This window comes from Procambarus clarkii, chromosome 59, assembly GCF_040958095.1.
Source record: "Procambarus clarkii isolate CNS0578487 chromosome 59, FALCON_Pclarkii_2.0, whole genome shotgun sequence".
NCBI lineage: Eukaryota > Metazoa > Arthropoda > Malacostraca > Decapoda > Cambaridae > Procambarus > Procambarus clarkii.
The window spans coordinates 7,792,781-7,813,623 of record NC_091208.1 but is presented as its reverse complement, the minus strand read 5'-3'; the positions used below and the strand labels follow the sequence as shown (position 1 = coordinate 7,813,623).

The 20,843-nt window shown below is 46.6% G+C and overlaps 1 protein-coding gene across 2 annotated transcripts in view; it reads right to left on the bottom strand.

The window, feature by feature from the left end:
- Positions 1-20,843, bottom strand: part of LOC123749859 (glutathione S-transferase kappa 1) — a 215,643-nt gene that overhangs the window by 137,283 nt on the left and 57,517 nt on the right. For both annotated transcript variants that reach the window (XM_069306858.1, XM_069306856.1), the window contains exon 3: positions 6,366-6,494. In XM_069306858.1, the coding sequence (XP_069162959.1) occupies positions 6,366-6,494 (129 nt within the window). The remainder of the gene's footprint in view (positions 1-6,365; positions 6,495-20,843) is intronic.

Sequence of the window (20,843 nt, the reverse complement as noted above, 5' to 3'; positions counted from 1 at the left end):
ATTCTCTCCTGGGCTTTCAATAGATTATCATGGGCAAAACGGTGGACTCTCTCTAGAATGTGTTGAAGGTTTTGAAGAAACTGGGGCACATTCTGATGCTCACTGAAGGTGGCATCTCTGAGAGAGTCTTTGAAAGCCTTAAGGGGAGTACGGCACTTTCGGCCGTAGAGCATCTCATAAGGAGATACTCCTAGGGACTCATTGGGGGAGACTTCTGTAAATACACATTATAAGGTCAATCTGCTTATCCCAATCCTTAGAGGTTTCACTACAAAACTTTTTCAAGAGTGCTTTGATAGTCTGATGACTACGTTCAAGAGAACCCTGTGAAGCAGGATGATAGGGGCTGGACAATACCTGTTTGATGTTGAACTCCTCCAGTGTCCTTTTGAAGAGATCACTGGTGAAGTTGGTACCACAGTCGCTCTGAATCTCCCTGGGAAATCCGTATTGAGTGAAGATCTTCAATAGATGTTTTATAACCGTAGCAGCCGTGATGTTCTTCACTGGAACTGCTATGGGAAATCTGGTGGTAGGACACAGGATGGTTAGGATGTAGGCGTTACCTGAACTGGTCCGAGGTAAAGGACCGACACAGTCTATTATGAGTCTGTGGAAAGGTTCCGCAGGCACCTGTATGGGAATCAGTGGCGCTCTGGGAATGGAGATGTTCGGTTTGCCTGCCATCTGACATGTATGACACTGTTTTACGTACAGTTTGACGTTATTTACCATACCTGGCCAGTAGTAGTCTTGACGAATTCCATGGTAAGTCTTGTTGAAGCCGTAGTGGGAGAGTGCTCCGTGGGCCAGGTGTAGAATAGTGGGCCGCAGGCTGGTGGGAATCACAAGTTGTTCGATGTTGGCCCAATCGTCGTCCTCCTTCAGTTTACTGGGTCTATATCTGCGGTAGAGCAAGTCGTTCTCTAGGAAGAACCCAGGAATACTGTCGGGTTGAGTCTCAGCCTGGAAAAACAATGGTGTTAAAGTAAGATCTTCCCTCTGCAACTTACGGAACTCCAACTTGGTCAGATGCGGGGGGAGTTTCTGAGGGTCTTGAGGGACAGCGGTAGCAGTAGAGTCAGCTGGCTGTGGACGTGCGGCTTGTGCACGGGTGGTCACGAGAACCGGAGGAGAAACTTCATCACTCTCTTGAACCTCTGCTGGAACATACTCTAGAATAGGGTTACTTGGCACAGAGTTACACACCTGGGGTTTGTCCATGACGATCAGGTTGGTCGGTTGCAGGTCTTCTGCCAAGTCGTTGTCTAGGAGAAGTTGCACTCCAGGCTTGGGAAAAGGCTTTTCCCTGACGGCGACTTGGACTTCTCCTTTCACGTAGGGACAATCCAGGTGGACTCTGGCGAGAGGGTATGGAGTGGTAGCAGTGAGGTCAGTGATGAAGACAGTTTCTCCGGTGTAGGTGATGTTGGGCACAGCCGACTTCAAGATAATCGATTGAAGAGCCGCTGTGTCCCTCAAGATCTTCAATTTGAAACGTCCCTCCGGATTTGAACCGTTGGCAGAGACAGTTCCAGTATACAGGTGGTTACTGAAAAGAGAAAGATCATTAACATTAACACCAACATTCATCACAGGCTTACCGGACTTAGGAGGAGTTGGTTTGGGTTTTTGTTGGTCAGTGGTTCCCTTGTATTGAGACTTACCACACTTGTCTATGGTATGTCCATAGAGTCTACAATATTTGCAGTACAGTTGTGAACCAGCTTGATCGGGGCTCACTTTTTCGTAACTGTACCACGACTTCTTACTGGAGGATGGTTCGGGTGTCAGCCGGTGGATGAGGCTGTAAGTGTCAGCCGACTTAGCACACTTCAGGTAGTCGGTTTCTTCTTTATCTGCTAAGTAGAGGCGGACAGGAGGCGGCACACGTCTCAAGAATTCTTCAACAAGCATCAGGTTGACGAGTTCTGTAAAAGTAAAGACATGTGCTGCTTCCAGCCATTTCATGAAATACCTCCGTTTCGTGTTAGCAAACTCGAGGAAGGTAGTTGTACTTGCCTTCAGGTGGTCACGGAATTTCCTTCTATAACTTTCTGTGGAAAGTAGGTAGGCGTCTAACACTGCTTGTTTCAGAGTCTGGTAGTCATTCTCAGACGCCAGAGTACTGAGTGTACCTGCAGCTCTACCTGTCAGATGGACTCTGAGAAGTGTGGCCCATTGGTCGACAGGCCAACTGAGTTGATTAGCAAGGGTTTCAAAGGTGGTAAAGAACACATCAACTTCTGCTTCTACAAAGGATGGCATTAACTTACTTGCATGTGATATATTAAAACTGACGGGAAGATTGGCAGTAGCTTGTTGGCGTTGAGTGAAGTGTGAAGTTTCCAAGGCGATTTCTCGATGACGACACTCTAGAGCCAGAGTCGCTTGTTGCTTGTCATGTTCGCGTTGCATCTCCAACTCGCGTTGTTTGGTTTCAAGCTGTACGCGTTCCCGCTCCTGGAGTGTTTCAAGCTGTACTCGTTCACGTTCACGGAGTAATGCGACCTCACGTTCGTGTTCTTCTCTCCTCAAGGCGGCCTCGCGTTCTTGTTCGTCTCTCCTCAAAGCAGTTTCACGTTCTCTGAGGGTGATTTCTTCCCTTCTTAAGGCCGCCTCACGTTCTTGTTCTTCTCTTCGTATGGCAGCTGCTTCCCTTTGCTGCTCACGTTCAATCTTGGCCAGCTCTAGTTTAAGTTTCATCGTTGCCAAGTCAGTTTTATCTGCAATATAGTAAGTTTCATGAGTTTCAGAGTCTATCTTACCTTGCTCTAAATAGTAATCCAGCAACAGGTTGTGTAGGTCATTTTTGTTGGCTTGGTAGGGAACTTCTAGTTGATACTCATGTGCAAGAGTTTGTAATTCAGTCTTCTTGGCACGACTTAAAGTCCCTATTTCACCTGCTGGATTTGCACGGAAAGCTTGGAGACAAAACAGGGTGAAATTAGCAAATAAAGGTACACGAATATTCAATAGTGAATGTCAGAAACAGGACAACGTGGCAACTGGTACCTATCCTGTGAGATCTTTAACAATTAAAGTTAAGTAAAAGATGTTAAATGATTAAATTAAATCAAGGGCGCAGGAAATCTTGTACCCAGTACTCATGTAAGAGGATAAGGGCAAGAAAATCCTACTAACAAATGAAACAGAGTTTCGAAAACAAATGAAACAGTTAATTGCCTCAAAAGTAAAATTGGTAGTCCAAGGATGTAGGCATACCTTGCCAAGTCTCTATAGGACATAAAGCAAGTTTTTCCTACTGAATTTAATATGATACTTACAGAATTAGCGAAGTTTGTGCTCTGAAAAAGTAAGCTAATTCCCTACCGTTGTATGTATCATCATCTCTGACTGACGTGTAGGGGTGCGAGGTGTCAACTGGTGACGAGAACTGCTGCTGAGGTCCCAATTCAGCAACTAAAGTTCGAGCTAGAGGAACTATGGCCCTCTTTGTCCTCCTACAGTCAGATTGCAGAAGATTGGGTACTCTTGACCCGGGGCAGACCACAGTACCAGGGTACCAATATGATGATCTGTCAAAATGAGAAATATCCAAGGGACAAAGATGGTAAACACGAGTAATAACACGGAGGGAGAGATGACCAATTAAGAGTATGATTGCGGCCTACAGTCACCACGTAATCCAAAGTTGTCTCACCTTCACTATATGTTACTCTCGTAATGCACAATACACCGCACCTTATAAAAAATGAAATTGAATATGAAAAATAGTAAAGCTACGTTAACAAAGTTAAATACGCTTACCATAAATTACCACTTGGCACCAGTACCTGAGTGAAGCTCCTAGGACAGGCCCCCATATAATATGTGACGGTAACCCGTTGGTGTTCGGCTGTTCAAAGCTAGGGGTATGGCCTCGTCACATAGTATAAAAAAAAAATAGAAAATCTGGAACTTCGTCTGTGGTAAGGTAAGGAGAAGACACACAAAACACAAGTAAACTTTAACAATGAAATTTTAATTACGTTAAATAAACCAAAACATGAATAAAATGGACTTGCAAATTCGTATAATAAAATCAATCAAAATAATAAGAATAATTAAATGACACAATGAAAAGTTACGTTAAGACAAGTGAGCAAAATAACAAGAAGTGCAATATACAAGTAAATGAAAGGTGCTGGAATATTGGCTTTAAGCTATCACCTCTCTTAGTACACGTACGCCAAAGCTTACGTCTAGCAGGGAGAAGTGTTAACTGTGAAAGCACGGAATATTCTGAGGACTGAGGTCGTGGCGGCCCCAGACATCAAGTAGTATGGTGGGCGAGTGCAGTTGCAGCCAGACCGGCGACCAATCAGCGGGGAGCCAGCAGTAAGACAGGTAGTTTGGCGGTTTGAGTCTGAGCAGGTGTCCCTGGCTGCATACGTTTTGCGCTCTGGCAAACCTTGCTGGTGTTGTTGTCGTTGTTGGACATTTCTTCCATAGTAGTTTTATATATTTGTTGCGACGTATTTGTGGAGGGAAGAGCAGGCTCAATCTCTTGAAGGAGATTATTGTCACAAAACTTATATATAACGTATGTAAATAGTGTAATAAAAACAATAACAGTGTGGTGGAGGCGGCATGTTGATCAGTGGATGTTTAAGGTGGGAGGGAGTCTGCCAGCGATGCTCTGCCGCAGCCACTCTTGTTGCTTTGGGCTCACTCTATCAACTTAGTGGTTCGTTATGGTGAACACATATGTAGATAGGTATATACAAAATGTGCATATAGTGTAAGAACAGCAAAAACACTGTTTGATTGAGCGTCGAATATAATATACATGTCACAGATATGAGTCACATAATTTTCAGCATAGCAATACTTAGTGGGCCAGCCAGAGGCTTAGGGCCCGCGCAGGAATATTCCTGCGCAAAAAAAAAAAAAAAAAAAAAAAAAAAAGCATATCAATATTCCACACATTGAACTATATAAATTCAAGAAATTACACACTTTTGAATAATATTACAACAAAAAAACTGAAAAACAAATGAGAAACATCAAAGTAATTATGAAACATTATATTCATGGCAACTGCCGCCCCACTTGGTGGAGGGGCCGACTGACCCTGAGCACTTCATCTCTCAGCACCCATAATTTGCTCAACTTCCCAGCTCCCTCATGGCTAAAGTATGTCACATACAATATTTTTTAGTTCCCCGTGATCAGCGACAGCATTTTAACAACATAAGAGAAAAAAAAAATTGGAAAGAATATATTTTCTGTGCACCAGGGGTTTGTCATGCTTTAGTGCAGAGCAGTGCAGTGGTTAATATAATACTGTTTTGTAATAATAAACTCCTGGCTCACACTGCAGAACATCCACAGGAAAAGCCTTAGAGGCAAAACACCACTTAGCTGACGACAGGAGACCGGTACAAAAGCAAGCTGAGAGGGCAACCAGGCACTTACACATTAGTATAATAACTGGCGGTGGAGCAGCCGGCTGACCTGGTCTACCTCCCTCCTGTCTGCCACCTCTTTCATCCCCTCATTTTGGGGAGGGAGATTGGGTGAGCTAGCTCGTGCTAGTTTTGTGAATTTTTTCTATCATGTTTACATTGTTAGGGGGAGAGTTCTTTTGACTGTTTTGAGGCTGCAGTCTGGTTTTTATCCAAGCAGTGGTCTGCTTTGTTTCACTAATTTTCTGGGTGCCTTCCTTCTGTGGTGGCTGCCATGAACCAATTTACATAAAGTTTTTATTGTGTCACTGCTCCCTGCGCCTCTGAGGGGGAGTGGGGTCAGGTTCTAGCTCAAGATCCGCAGTAGGCCAATAAGAACTCCACGACTGATGGCACCTTGTAGTCTGGCACTATACCAGTATAAGAAGCCCCTTGTAGCTTGAGGGAGCTACAAGGGGCTTCTTCCCAGAAAAAGGCTTGAAATTCATAAGAGATTCAGTAGTTATAGTAATAGTGAGAAAAATTTCCTTTTTTTTTAAGTTTTAATTTTATAAAAAAATTGAGGCAACGATATTAGTTCTAGGATGAAAGTTTTTGTATTGTCTCAGTACTAAAGTGTTTTAAGTGTTTGTGGAAGTGAGGGGGTATATGGATATGCCAACTGTGAATTGTAATTTCTTATTATGAGTACAGTAGTTCAGTGAACCTAATTCTGTAAATTAGTATTAGATCCTGTAACTCAAAATATCTTATCACACCTATTACTCCATATTTCATTTTGAAAGCAGTGTCAAGCACGGAGACAACCATCTGGCAGTACAATATTGCTTTTGTATTGATTCAGCCTTGAATATTTTATATCATTAAACTTAGTATAGTGTATACATCAAGATAAGTTACCTTACATTGCACTGGTCTTTCACATCAGCTAAAGTTAATTAATATTTATCTTACCTTGTTCCAGACTTCCATCCACAGGGCACGACTAGCAGCTTCCAAATAGTCTGGGTAGAGAAGGTCAATGGCTGTCAAAAAGCGGTTGGGAACAAGTGATCCTTTCACTAACATCAACTCATGAGCATCCTGAAAATTAATTAAGAAATTTCATCTCGGAAAACGTCTTATTCTAGGAAAAACTTAGCTAAAATGTAAAGTAAATAAGCTGTTCATTTTAAAATTGTATTGATAAATGTTTGACGATTTACGATCAACAAAATATAAAGTATATTGTGCATTTACATGATAAAAATAATACAGGAATAATTATAGCTACTATTATAATTTAACTATCAATGAATTATATGCACTGTACAGTACATCAAAATGAATGACATTAAATACACATTTTATGAGCAACCAACAAATCTGCCAAACAACAAGAGAAAAAAAATTACCTTTAGCAGGCAAAGAACGAGGAAGGTGTTGCAAACTTAAGTCTATATGACCAAGCGTGCCGCCACCTTGTCAAACAAGAGTGGAAGCTCCAACTCTGGGGGAGACTGAGTCCAACACAACAGAAAACTGAGACAGGTTGCCTTGTCCAGTAGAGCAGCCACTGCCTGGTAAACTGCAGCCCATTAAGGGGGCTCAATTAAGACCAAGAATCAATGACGACAGACCTTGCAACACCGAGAATGACAACAATCTATGCCAGGAAAAACAGTAGAAAGAGAAAACCAGCGTTGAATGTAATGAAACACCATTTTCTATGTGAGCCCCAGAGGCTCCCTGAAGCAATCCTAACTGATATGTGGTACAGTATGTAATGGTTCTATTGTTACGTAAAGTATGGTGACAAATAAACACAGACACTAAGATACTATATATATAATTGGTCGAATATACAGAAGTACACAGGTGATACTTTGGTGTGAGTTGAGCGCACTGAGCGTCGGTACAGTATCTCGCAAGTGTCTGCTCTAGACCACACTTGAAAGTAGACTCGTTAATGTTTGCTATTCTGCTGCTTATATGCTCGGGCAACACCTCACCGTGTTGCCCGGGCAACGCCTCACCTCTTTCATCTCCAAAGGATGACAGGAATATTAACAATGCATTTGGAGCGAGAATATTATTGGGATAATCTACTCGCTACAAGTATATTAGTTTGTGGTCATCATTCACATGAGTTCTTATGCCTCCACATAAGAACTACCAGGTTCTACCACAAGCCAGAACCTAGTCCCCTCCCAGCAAACACAAAACGTTTTGAAATTTTCATTAAAGTTTCATTATTGTTGTGGGGAGAGATATGTTTCATGTGTGATTCAACAGGCACATGTGCAACCTTTACCCCAAGAATGGTAAAAGTATTTGTTTATGTAATATGGCAAATGCTGCCTTTTCTTACAATAGTTTCACCTTTATTTATTAAAAAAATATTTTGTTCATGTTTAAATATTAAATTTATGTACATTATACACATAAATTGTGAATGCTGTAGTTGTATGATAGGTGTGTGTAACATTTACTTCATCCCAGCAAACACACATGTTGAAAACTTTCATCTAACTCTTCCCATAGGTGTAGGAATAACTTGCATTGAGAATGGTGCAGGAGAGCATTTGAGAAACTTTTAATCCAAAAATCCAAACACATAGGTTTTATAATAAATGTTTTTTCTAGAACTATTGTGTTCCTAATCTATTACAAATAGTATTTACATATTTAAATATAAAATTTATGGTGTTTTTTGTAAAATTCATTAATAAATTGTGAATGATATATAATGGCTGAATGAAACCTTCAAAATACATTTAGTTATTCTATGATCAGAAAAAAAGTAGTTTTCCAATTTTTTGTAAAAATTGCTCTTTTTAACACAATTTGACTCCTTATGCATTCCACTAAGCACTAATATGTTTAAATATAAAATTTATGTATTATTCCCTAAAATAATTTATATAAATTGTAAATGATGCTGGAAAGTGGTGTGAAACATTCTGAAAACTTTTTGTTTTATACTTTGGCGTGTTCTTATTAACTGTCTCAAGTGCACAGTTTATCAAGCAAGAAGATTAACATTCGTCAACCCTTAAAATCTTATGTTATCTTGCGGGTGCAAAATGGGGAAATCTTTAAGAGCAGTATCTATATGGCAAATGGTGTTTTCCCTAACTCAAACAATGAAGGGTTTATTATTCTACACATATTTCTAATGACTCTTAGATGTTTACATTCTCTAAAGTACAGTTGTCAAGGCTGTGTCCATCACTCTCACCATCAGATTCTTAAACTCCTCTACATGTTCAACTATAATTGTTTCTATTCTGAATCTCCATGGACATTTGTATCCAAAATGAAACCCATGTGGTTTCCTTCAGCAGCTAGCACATTTGCTCATTCATTTCAACAGATTCCAACATGGTAGGGGGTTCACAGAAATTTGGCTATTCATATTGTAATCTATTACATGAGTAAGACACTCGCCTGGCGTTCCGCGAGCGCTATGTCATGGGTTTGTATCCTGGCCGGGGAGGATTTACTGGGCGCAATTCCTTAACTGTAGCCTCTGTTTAACGCAACAGTAAAATGTGTACTTGGATGAAAAAACGATTCTTCGCGGCAGGGGATCGTATTCCAGGGACCTGCCCGAAACGCTACGCGTACTAGTGGCTGTACAAGAATGTAACAACTCTTGTATATATCTCAAAAAAAAAAATATTATGAATGCATTTCCATATTATAAGACAAATACACGAGTTTATGATTAATTCGTTTTCTGTGATATAACATTGGTATGCTGTTTTTTCTTTAAACCCCATACTGAACTAAATCATGAGAGTACATATTGTTTATTAAGAAGCGTTACCACTGACTGCCAATCAAGTGCTCACATCAAATATAACTATATAAGAAATAACACACAAGCCATGCCCAACTGTCGATCAACATTGACGCTGCACACACTCAGGCGCCTCGACTCAAAATTGCCACTCATCAGTCATAGAGGAGAAAACTTTGACAAACTTCACCTATCATAAATAAGAAGCACCACCATTCATTGCCAAGTGCTCATATCAAGTCTAACTCTAAGAAACAAGATACAATCGTTGCAAATAACCACGTCAACACGGACTCTGGACACGATACGTCTCCCAACATCATCACTCGTGCTGTTATCAAGATGGAAATGTTAGGACCTCTCCTATTGCTTATATTTACACAGCAATGTGCTGTTACCCTGCTGTTTCCCAACCAACAGCCCCGCTTCTGTGCCAGGTAAGTCCTCTACAGGCTCACCATAGCTACTTGGAACTTGTTTTTCCAAGTAGCTGAATTTTAAAAGGAAGAATTTTAGAATAAATAAAAGAATTTTAAAGAGGAAGGGAGAGGGGCAAGGGGTAAGAGAAGGGGGATGAGGAGGAAGGGGAAAGAGGAGGGGGGGAAAGATGGAAGTGGTAAGAGAAGGAGGATAAGGTGGAAGGGGAAGAGAAGGGGGAGGGGGCAAGAGAAGCAGATGAGTGAGAAAGAGGAGGGGAGGGGAAAGAGAAGGGGGGGGAGGTCAGGACGGGGGTAAGAGAAGGGGGGGAAGAGGGAAAGGGAAAGAGAAGGGGGGATGAGGACGGGGGAAGAGGGGAAGGGAAAGAGAAGGGAGGATGAGGAGGAATGGGAACAGGAGGGGGAAGAGAAGGGAGATGAGGAAGGGGAAGGGGTAAGAGAAGGGGGATGAGGAGGGGGAAGGGTTAAGAGAAGGGGGGGATTAAGGAAGGGGATGGGTAAGAGAAGGGGGGATGAGGAGGTAGGGGGAAGAGGAGGGGGAAGAGAAGGGGGATGAGGAGGGGGAAGAGAAGGGGGATGAGGAGGGGGAAGGGGAAAGAAGGGGGGGATAAGGATGGGGAGGGGTAAGAGAAGGGGGATGAGGAGGGGGAAGGGGAAAGTAAGTAAGTAAGTAATTATCAAAAGAAGGCACCAAACCGGGAAGGCTACGTAGCACCATCAAGTACGCAAACTAATCAGAGGGCGCTAAATATCACCAAGGATGCCAATACGAGAACAAAAACGCATAAGGCGAACGATATCAAAAGTATCCGAGTCACCAAGAATTCTATCGAGGGACAGGTGACCGCGAGGGGCGGTCGGAAAGCAAGACACACGCTCGTCCTGGAAGTCAGGACATTCAAGAAGGACATGCACGACCGTAAGAGGGACGATGCAACTAGGACAATAAGGAGCAGGGCGGCGCTCCATCAAGTGACCATGGGTTAAGCGAGTATGGCCAATACGCAACCTCGTCAGAGCTGTTTCCCACCGCAGGTTACGGTGGAAGGAGGACGGCCACGAGGAAACACAACATTTAAGAGTACGTAGCTTGTTACCAGTAACAGACAACCAAGAAGCCTGCCAACGGGTAAGGACGGAGGAATGGATAACCGGGTAAAAGTCGGAATACGGAATGCCTTTGCGAGAGATGGGACAAGAGCGGACAGCTTCCTTGGCAGCAGCATCCGCACGCTCATTTAAAGACACACCAATATGGCTGGGAACCCAACAAAACTCAACCGACTTAAATTTACTGTGAACGAGAAACAGCCAATGCTGGATCTCGACAACTACCGGATGAACCGGATTAAAGGACCCGAGAGCCATGAGGGCACTACGAGAGTCAACAACAACCACAAAGGAAGACTGACAACGAGAAAGCAGGAGACGAAGAGCATAGAGAATAGCATAAAGTTCCGCTGTAAAGATGCTAGTCTCCGGAGGCAAGCGACACATATAAGTGCAATCAGGAAAAACAACAGAGTAGCCAACACCGTCCGCTGACTTAGACCCATCGGTGAAGACAGAAACGGAGCGGGAGTGAGAAGAAAAGTGCTCGAGGAAAAGGCGTTTGAGAACCGTAGGAGGGGTAAAAGCTATAGTGATACGGGTCAAGGATGTACAAAACCGCGGAAGAGGGACCCTCCACGGGGGCAAAGAAGGAACAACACGAGGAGAAACATCAGAAATACGAACGGAAAGAGAATCCTGTAGGCGAGATAACCGGACAGAAAGAGGGAGGTGGTGAAGAGGAACAGGAACCGCAGGAGGGGTAAAAGTTAAAGCACGACAGAGGCGAGAGGAAGGATGTTGTAAGGACCGCGCAAGATAGCGAAGACAGTAGCGATCACGGCGGTCCTGGAGAGACAGGAAGCCAGTGTCAACATACAAGCTAAGGATGGGAGTCGAACGAAAGGCACCAGAACTGAGACGCAACCCAGTATGGTGCAAAGCATCAAGACGGCGAAGAGTAGAAGGAGAAGCAGACGAGTAAGCAGGGCAACCATAATCGAGCTTAGAGAGGACGAGAGAGGAATGTAAAGCAAGGAGAGTGCGCCTATCTGCCCCCCAAGAAGTATGGGACAAGACCCGAAGGAGGGTAAGGGCCTTAGAGCACTCAACACGGAGGTAAGAGATATGGGGAGACCAAGACAAACGAGTGTCAAGAAATAACCCCAAAAGCTTCGCGGAATCTTTGTATTCAAGGGGATGACCTTAAAGTGACAAAGAGGGACGAAGAACAACCCGTTTCCGCGTAAAAGTCATGGCACAAGTCTTAGAAGTAGAGAACTTGAAGCCATGACCTGTGGCCCAAGACGACACGGCATCAATGGCAAGTTGAAGCCGGCGTTGAAGGAGAGGCGAATCATCACCCTGACAACAAAGGGTAAGATCATCGACATAGAGAGCGGAGAAGACACCAGAAGGAAGAGAGGAAAGAAGACCATTGAGGGCAACCAGAAAAAGAGTAGTGCTCAGAACACTACCCTGGGGCACACCTTCGTATTGTTGAAAAGAGGGAGAGAGAGCGGTACCAAGGCGCACCCGAAAGGAACGACGAGAGAGGAAGCTGTGGAGAAAGAGAGGGAGATGACCACGAAGGCCAAAAGAATGAAGTTGAGATAGGATATGATAACGCCAAGTGGTGTCATAAGCCTTTTCTAGATCAAAAAGGACGGCAACAACGGAGGTCTTCGCAGCAAAAGCAGTACGAATATAGACCTCCAAGTTCACCAGGACATCTGTCGTGCTGCGGCACTTGCGGAAACCAAATTGAGAAGGGGAGAGGAGGTGATGGTGTTCCAGGAACCACATCAGACGAACGTTAACCATACGTTCAAAGAGTTTGCAGACACAACTTGTGAGAGCAATAGGGCGAAAGTCCTTAGGGGAAGTACCCAGAGACCCCGGTTTGCGAACAGGGAGGACAACGGCATCGAGCCAGTCCTCAGGGACTGACGACGACTCCCAGATCCGATTATACAGACTCAGTAAATACTGAGACGTGCTCGGAGGGAGATGGCGAAGCATCTCATAATGAATACCATCGGAGCCCGCCGCCGTAGAACCGCAGAGGGCCAGGGCAGAACGAAGTTCAGAGAGAGAGAAGGGATCATTATAGGGAAGCTGAAGATGAGTGCAGAAATCTAAAGGACGAGACTCAAGGACAGGTTTACGAAGAAGGAAAGATTGGGGAAGATGAAGACCAGAGCTAACAGAAGAAAAGTGGGAACCCAGTTCGGAAGCGACCTGCAACGGGTCCGCCACAAGAGTATCATGGAGGTGAAGGACCGGAGAAACATCGGGAACGAACTTACCCGCTATCTTGCGGATACGCTTCCAGATCTGGGCCAGAGGGGTTTCGGACGTAATTGTTGAGACATAAGATGCCCAACATTCACGTTTAGCCGTACGGATGGCCCTACGGGCCACCGCACTCGCTTTCCGAAAGAAAAGAAAAGAATCGGTCGTCTGCCTACGGCGGTGCCTCTTCCAGGCTGCACGCTTACAGCGGACAGCCCGAGCACAGTCCGCATTCCACCAGGGAACGCACTTCCGTGGACCCCGAGAGGAAGAGCGAGGAATAGAGCGGAGGGCAGCGTTGAAGACAGTGTCATGAAAAAGGAGGAGAGCGCGAGAGAGGGGCAGAAGGGAGAGGTCAGAGAGAGTAGCACTGAGGGAAAATAGGGTCCAGTCCGCCTTAGCAAACTGCCACCTAGGGAAAGAGAGGGAAGGGCGAAAAGAGAAAAAGGAAACAAGGATGGGGAAATGATCACTTCCATGGAGGTCATCAAGAACCTGCCACGTGAAATCTAAGTAAAGAGAAGAAGAGCAGAGAGAAAGATCAAGACAAGAAAGGGTGCGAGTTCGAGAGTCCAAATGAGTGGGCTCACCAGAATTCAGAAGAGACAGGGAAGAAGAGAGGAGAAACGGCTCAAGGAGGCGACCCCGGGTATTCGTCAGAACGTCACCCCAAAGAGAATGACGACAATTGAAGTCACCCAGCAGGAGCACAGGCTCCGGCAAGGAGTCTAGGAGGTGTTTCAAATCAGGAAGAGAGAGCGGGACACTCGGGGGGAGATAAATGGAACAAACTGTGTACCATTTCCCCACAAAGATACGAGCAGCAGAACAATGGAGAGGCGAAGGAAAAAGTAAAGGAACAAAGGGAACATCAGCCCGAATCAAGAGAGCAGAAGAATTAGAAGCCCCAGCAATGGCTGGGGGGGGGGGGGAGAGAAAGGAATAGCCACGAAAACGACCAGGACGAGCACCAAGCATTGGCTCCTAGAGACAGACACAAAGGGGCGAAAACCGCGAAATCAGAAGTTGGAGTTCGAGGAAATTGGCGTAATAACCTCGAACGTTCCATTGAAGAATGGACAACGACGAGAAGAGAAAGGACAAAAACAGAGAACAAGGAAGAAACAAAGGCGAAAGAGCAACAGAGCACGTTAAAGAATATCAGGGTCGGGATCAGGGTCAGCAAAGTCAGGGTTAGGGGGCATGGGTAAACTGAGCAAAGACGGAGGGAAGGAAACGGGAGAACAGAGCAGAGGTGGGCGGGCAGGGTCTGGAGGAGGAGGAGGAGGAGGAAGAGGAGGAGACAACGGAGAGGAGCAGTCAAGGACAGCAGCAGGAAGAGGGGGAGTAGAAAGAGGGGAGCGCACCCCAGCAAGAGCAGCAACCGAAAGGGAAGCAGGGGCCAAAGAAACCTCCATAGCAGGAACAGGGGGCGCAAGCACTGAAACGGGAGGGGAAGGAGCAACAGAGCCAGAAGGAGGAGCTGAGGAAGAAAGCGAAGCCTTCTTACCCGCCGGGGAAGAGGAAGGAGAGGAGCCAGGCTTACGCTTCTGACTTAAAGAGACCGGTGTCCCAGCAACTACGTACCGGGCAACTGATTCCAGTGTCTCAACAGGAGAAGCCGAACGAGAGCACACACGACGGCCGTTAGGAGAGCGATGGACATCCGCCCGCACCGACAGGCGGTGGGGAGAGCCGATAGATGGAGGAAGAGGATGGGAAGGAGGATCGGAGGGGGACGAGGAAGAAGACACAGAAGACACGACAGACCGGGTAGAAGGAAGGGGAACCCCAGACAGAGGACCAGGAGGAGGATCCTTCGGGAGAGAACCCAAAGGGACAGAGGAGGGGGCAGTGGGCGCATCAGGGTCCAAGGCCCGGAAACGGTTGTGAGTCTGAGGAAGGCGGGAAGGACGAGGAGAGGAAGAGCGCAACACGCGAGCATAAGAGATATTAGCATAAGGCGGGAGCCGGCGAACCTGGCGCCTCGCCTCAGGAAAAGATAAACGCTCCCGGTGCTTCAAGTTGAGGACAGCTGCCTCAAGCTTGTAATGGACACACGCACGGGAGAAGGTAGGATGGGCCTCACCGCAGTTGAGGCAACGAGCCTGGGGAGAAGCGCACTCCGACTTAGAGTGACCTTCGCCACCACACAAAGGACAGAGAGAGAGAGTCCCGGAGCAGCGGAGGGCACCATGCCCAAACCTCCAGCACTTGTTGCAGAGCCGAGGAGAAGGAATGTACTCCTGGACAGAGCACCTGGCACCAGCAAGAATGACAGAGGGTGGAAGGGTCCTACCATCAAAGGTAATCTTCACAACCCGGAGGGGTTGACGGCGACTACCACGAGGGGGACGAGTAAACGTGTCCACCTGGAGAATAGAATGGCCCTGGGCAGTGAGGATATGGCGAATATCGTCGTGGCAGTCGCGCAGGTCCCGAACACTGGTCGCAACATGGGGCGGGAGCAAAATAGTGCCAACACTGGCATTCAAGTGAGCGTTCTTCGAGACCCGAACGGGGGTCTCGCCAAGGCAGGATAAGGCAGCCAAGCGGGAAGCAGCATCCTGAGAAGGAGCAGCAACGACACGTGTACCGAGACGAGTGGGGTTGAAAGTAATGGAGGCATCCACGGAATCAATGAGATGTCGATGGAGGGAGAAATCGTCAGGAGGCGCAGAATCAAGAAGAGGAGATAAAAATATTTGGCCCACGAAGCGGGACCAAACAAGGCTTGATAGGTAGCAGAACTGGAAGGAATCGAGCGAGGGCGGCCGTAACGAGGACGGCGGTGAGAACCCCCAGAGAGAGAGGGGTTAAAAGGTGCAGTAGTTACAACCAGAGAAGGAGCCGCGCCAGGGGACGAGGTAGTCACCACTGGGGGCTTGGGGCTCGACCCAACCACAGAGGAGGGAGGGGAGCCAGAGGAAGGAGTCAGAGAGGCCAAAGGAGGAGCAAGGTCGGGGCCCAATGCAGCGGAGGCTACAGAGCCCGGTCTTCCAATACGGACCGACTCGGGGGCTTGGTCGCACACCCCACGAGCCTGAGAAGGTAAACCAGAAGAAGCCGAAGCAGGGGTAATCATCTTGACGAAAGAAGAATTCACTCACGAATGTGCCCCCACACCCACCATGGAGCCACAATTAGAGGCAGGACACCCAACAAGAAGCTATCGCCGATCTTGTCGGGGCCTCCTAGGGGTGCGTCGTGAGTATACGCCCCACAAACGCCACCTTAAGAAACCGACAGTCCGTCGAGATCGGGTTCAGTGACGAAGTGGGGATTGACAATAAAAGGTTCCCCTCGCTCTCGACGTCGGGTACTGCAGTTCTACGGGTGCAAGAGTATGCCTCCTCAAGCACCCGGGCGTCAAAATAGAAGAAGTCCAAGGGAAGAACCAGAACGAGCAAAAGGTCGGCAGGAAACGGCAAGCAGATAGGAGAAGAGGGGGGAGAAAAACGAAACAGAAGGAAAAGGAAAAGATGCCCAGCAGAATTGGAGAGGACGGCAGCAGGAGCACAAGGCTAGAAAGGACAGAGGACTGTCCCAAGGAGCATCACACTCCGGCAGCCGCCCACTAAGCCCCCACACGGCGACAACGAGCTGAGCGGGGAGGGGGGAGGGAAGGGGAAAGAGAAGGGGGGGATAAGGATGGGATGGGGTATGAGAAGGGGGGGATGAGGAGGAATGGGAAGAGGCTGGGGAAGAGGGGCATGTGTGTGAGTGTGTGTGTGCACCTGGGTACACATGAGCGGTGTAGTCAGGACCATAACGGTCATCGCGGTGACCGTGTCTGAACACTAGAGAGAGCTTTCAAATTATGAAATGTTGTAAATATAAAATTATAAAATTATATTATTATGAAATGTTGTAAATATAAAAAATATCATAAATATGCTGCAAGGAAATAAGACATGTCAATGTAATAATAATATTACAGGTTTAAAAACTACAAAAATTATGGAAATATTTCTGAATTCAGATGATATAATGTTGAGGTATAGTTTGAGATTTTGAACACTGCCACGGGACCTCCAGAGGCCGCAGTCTGCCTGTAGGCCTTGTCTCGTGAACACGTGGTCGTTGCTCCTACACGCCACTACACAACCCTACACGCCACTACACAACCCTACACGCCACTACACAACCCTACACGCCCCTACACAATCCTACACACCACTACACAACTCTACACGCCACTTCACGCCCCTACACAAACCTACATGCCACAACACCACGCCAACACACGCCACTACACACCACTACACGCCACTTCACCCCGCTACAGGCCCCTACATGCCCCTACACGCCCCTACACGCCACTACTCGCCCCAACACACCACTACATACTCCTATACGCCGCAACAACACCACGCCAACACACGCCCCTACACGCCACTACACCACGCCAACACACGCCCCTACACAACCCTCCACGCCAACATATGTCCCTACACCACGCCAACACACGCCCCTACACCACGCCAACACACGCCCCCTACACCACGCCAATACACGCACCTACACGCCACTAACACGCCCCTACACGCCAACACACGCTCCTGTATGCTATTACATGCCACTATACGCCACTGCACAACCCTGCAGCCACTACACGCCACTACACTCCCCTACGCGCCCCTACGCCCCTACACATCCCTGCACACCACTACACACCCCTACACGCCACAACACTACACGCCTCTACATGCCCCTACACGCACACGCCACTACACAACCCTACATGCCACTACACCATGCCAACACACGCCACTACACACCCTTACACACAAAAACACCACACCCCTACACGCCACTACATGCCCCCTACACACCACTAGACGCCCCTACACACCACAACACAATCCTGTACGCCACTATATGCCACTGCACAACCCTACACGCCACGCACGCCACTACGCAACCTACACAACGCCTACTACAGGCTACTACACCATTCCACTACACTACATCACGCCACTATACCACACTATTACCCTACGCCACTACTCCACACCACTATACCATGTTATTGCACCATGCCACTACACCATGCAACTACACCAGGCTACTACACCATGCCACTATACAACGCCAGTGCACTACGCAGCTGCACCACGCCACTACACCAGGGTACTACACCAGGGTACTACAGCATGCTACTATTCCAAGATACTACATGCCACTACACCACGCCACTACACCACGCCACTACACCAGGCTACTACAAAATGCCACTACACCACGCCTCTACACCACGCCACTACACCATGCCACTACACCACACCACTACACCAGGCTGCTACACCACGTCACGACACCAACCAACTACACCACTATACTAGGCAACTACACCATGCCACTACACCACAATACTAGGCAACTACACCATGCTATTACACCAAGCTACTACACCAGGCTTCTACACCACACCACTGCACCAGGCTACTACACCATGCCTTTGTACCACGCCTCTGCACCGCACCACTACACCATGCCTTTGTACCACGCCTCTGCACCGCACCACTACACCACTCTACCATGCCACTACACCAGGCTAATATACCAGGCCACTACACCAGGCTACTAAACCGTGTCACTACACCAGCTACTACAAGCCACTACACCTGGCAACTACACCAAGTTACTACACTACACCGGGCTCCTGCACCAAGATATTACACCAGGATACTACACCACATCACTACACCACACTACTACACCATGCTCCTACACCAGGCTATTACACCAGGCTACTACACGGCGCCACTACACCACACCACTACACCATGTCGCTAAACCACGTCACTACACCAGGCTACTACAGCAGGCTACTACACCACACCATTACACCAGGCTGCTACACCTGGCTACTACACCATGCCACAACACCAGGCTACTACACCACGCCACTATACCTCACCACTATGCCACTACACTACACCATGCCACTACACCAGGCTACTACACAACGCCACTATTCCAGGCTACTACATGCCACTACACCACGCCACTGCACCACGCCACTGCACCACGCCACTGCACCACACTACACCACTAGACCACACTACATCACCACGCAACTACACCACACCACTGCACCACGTACTTCACCATACCACTACACCAGACTACTACACAATGCCACTACTCCAGGCTACTACACTATGCCACTACACCAGGCTACTACACCACACTACTACACCACTGTTACGACCCTGGGTTCTTCAGTGGAAACCAGAGGTCAAAATTGAACTAAATAAGCTACGTTAGATTAGCAAAACGCAACTCGATGTGTCTGTCTTTGTATCTTCCCTGCCAGACGTAAGACTATTCTTGTTTCTCAAAGAGCATTTAAAGACTGCGCTGGGGGTTGATTATTAAATAATAACATAGGCACCAACTATGTTTACTAATACTTTAATCATTTGTAAAGTAACAATATGTTGCATAGGGGAAGATTTTTAATGTGCTTAGCTGCACGATCAATTAGGCTCCTTCCGGCACCACCACATGCGGGAGGCCTGAGCTGCTCGCTGGGAGCGTTCTTCTCTGGTTGCTGGCTGTGGTGAAAGGAACCCCCTCTCCTTCCTCTTCGTTTCCTTATTTCTGTGTCTTGTTCAAGATAAGTATATACTGAGTACATTATTCAATCTCTGGCATACTCATGTTCTATGTGTAGAGTAGTATATTTTGTGTGTAGTAGGCGTTTTTAGAGTTTATATTACTAGTTATTCTAAAGGGGGTCCCATTGGAACCACGTGGTCCCCCTACCCTAAGCTGACTCTAACTTCAAGTAATTCAATTGTACGGCTTAACCCTAGCTTGTGTTGTGTAAATCCTTGTATCCTGCTTATGTGGACCAAGGCTTTTAACGTAAGGTAGTGTGGTAAAGTTATTATTATTATTATTGGTGTGAATGTATATGGGGGGCTGTTAAGGGGTTAATAAATAAGTACATGAATTATAAGAGTATCGTTCTTCCTGTGTAGGAGATCTTGATCATTCCCTAGACTGACCTTGTTGTGTAGCCAAGTAGTCAGCACTACTTCTAGTTTCCATGGGGGCCGGGCCTTACTGATCTCCCCAAATAGATAAATCTTTATTCTGACTGACCTTACCCCTGAATTGCACTAGTTTCCCCATAGCAAGCCCACCATTTATTATAACAACCACGTTACTATACCACACCACTACACCAGGCTACTACACCACACCACTACACCAGGTCACTACAAAATGCCTCTACAACACGCTACTCCATCACGCTACTCCATCACGCTACTCCATCACGCAACTACACCACACTACTACAAATGATAAATGAATAAAACTGATGGACCCACGGCACACCCTGGACGCAAACACAGTGGCCTCCTTACCAGAGCCTCAGATATTAACACCAAGTAAGGCTTCCAGCACTTTCACTAACACGATAACATCATTTATATTTGCCAACATCCAGGGTATAAAAACACGCAAAACCAACAAAGTTCAATTTATAGATGGTCTCCTTCATGAGGCAAATGCAGTGTTTGCAGCCCTAACAGAAACCCACACAAAGGACTACCATGATGGTGAAATATGGATCTCAGAGTACAATCTTTTCAGATGTGATAGGAAACACCGGCTTCAGGGTGGGGTCAGCCTCTACATCAAAGACACACTCATCTGTACTGAGCTGCTAAACACCTCAAATGATATAGTGGAAGTGCTGATAATCAAAATAGAGATTTTAAATGTAGTTATTGTCCTTGTATATAAGTCACCGGAGGCAAACCCTCAGCAGTTTAAAGACCAACTAATGAAAATAGAACACTGCTTGGAAAACCTCACAAATCCAGCTCCGAACATCATCCTGCTTGG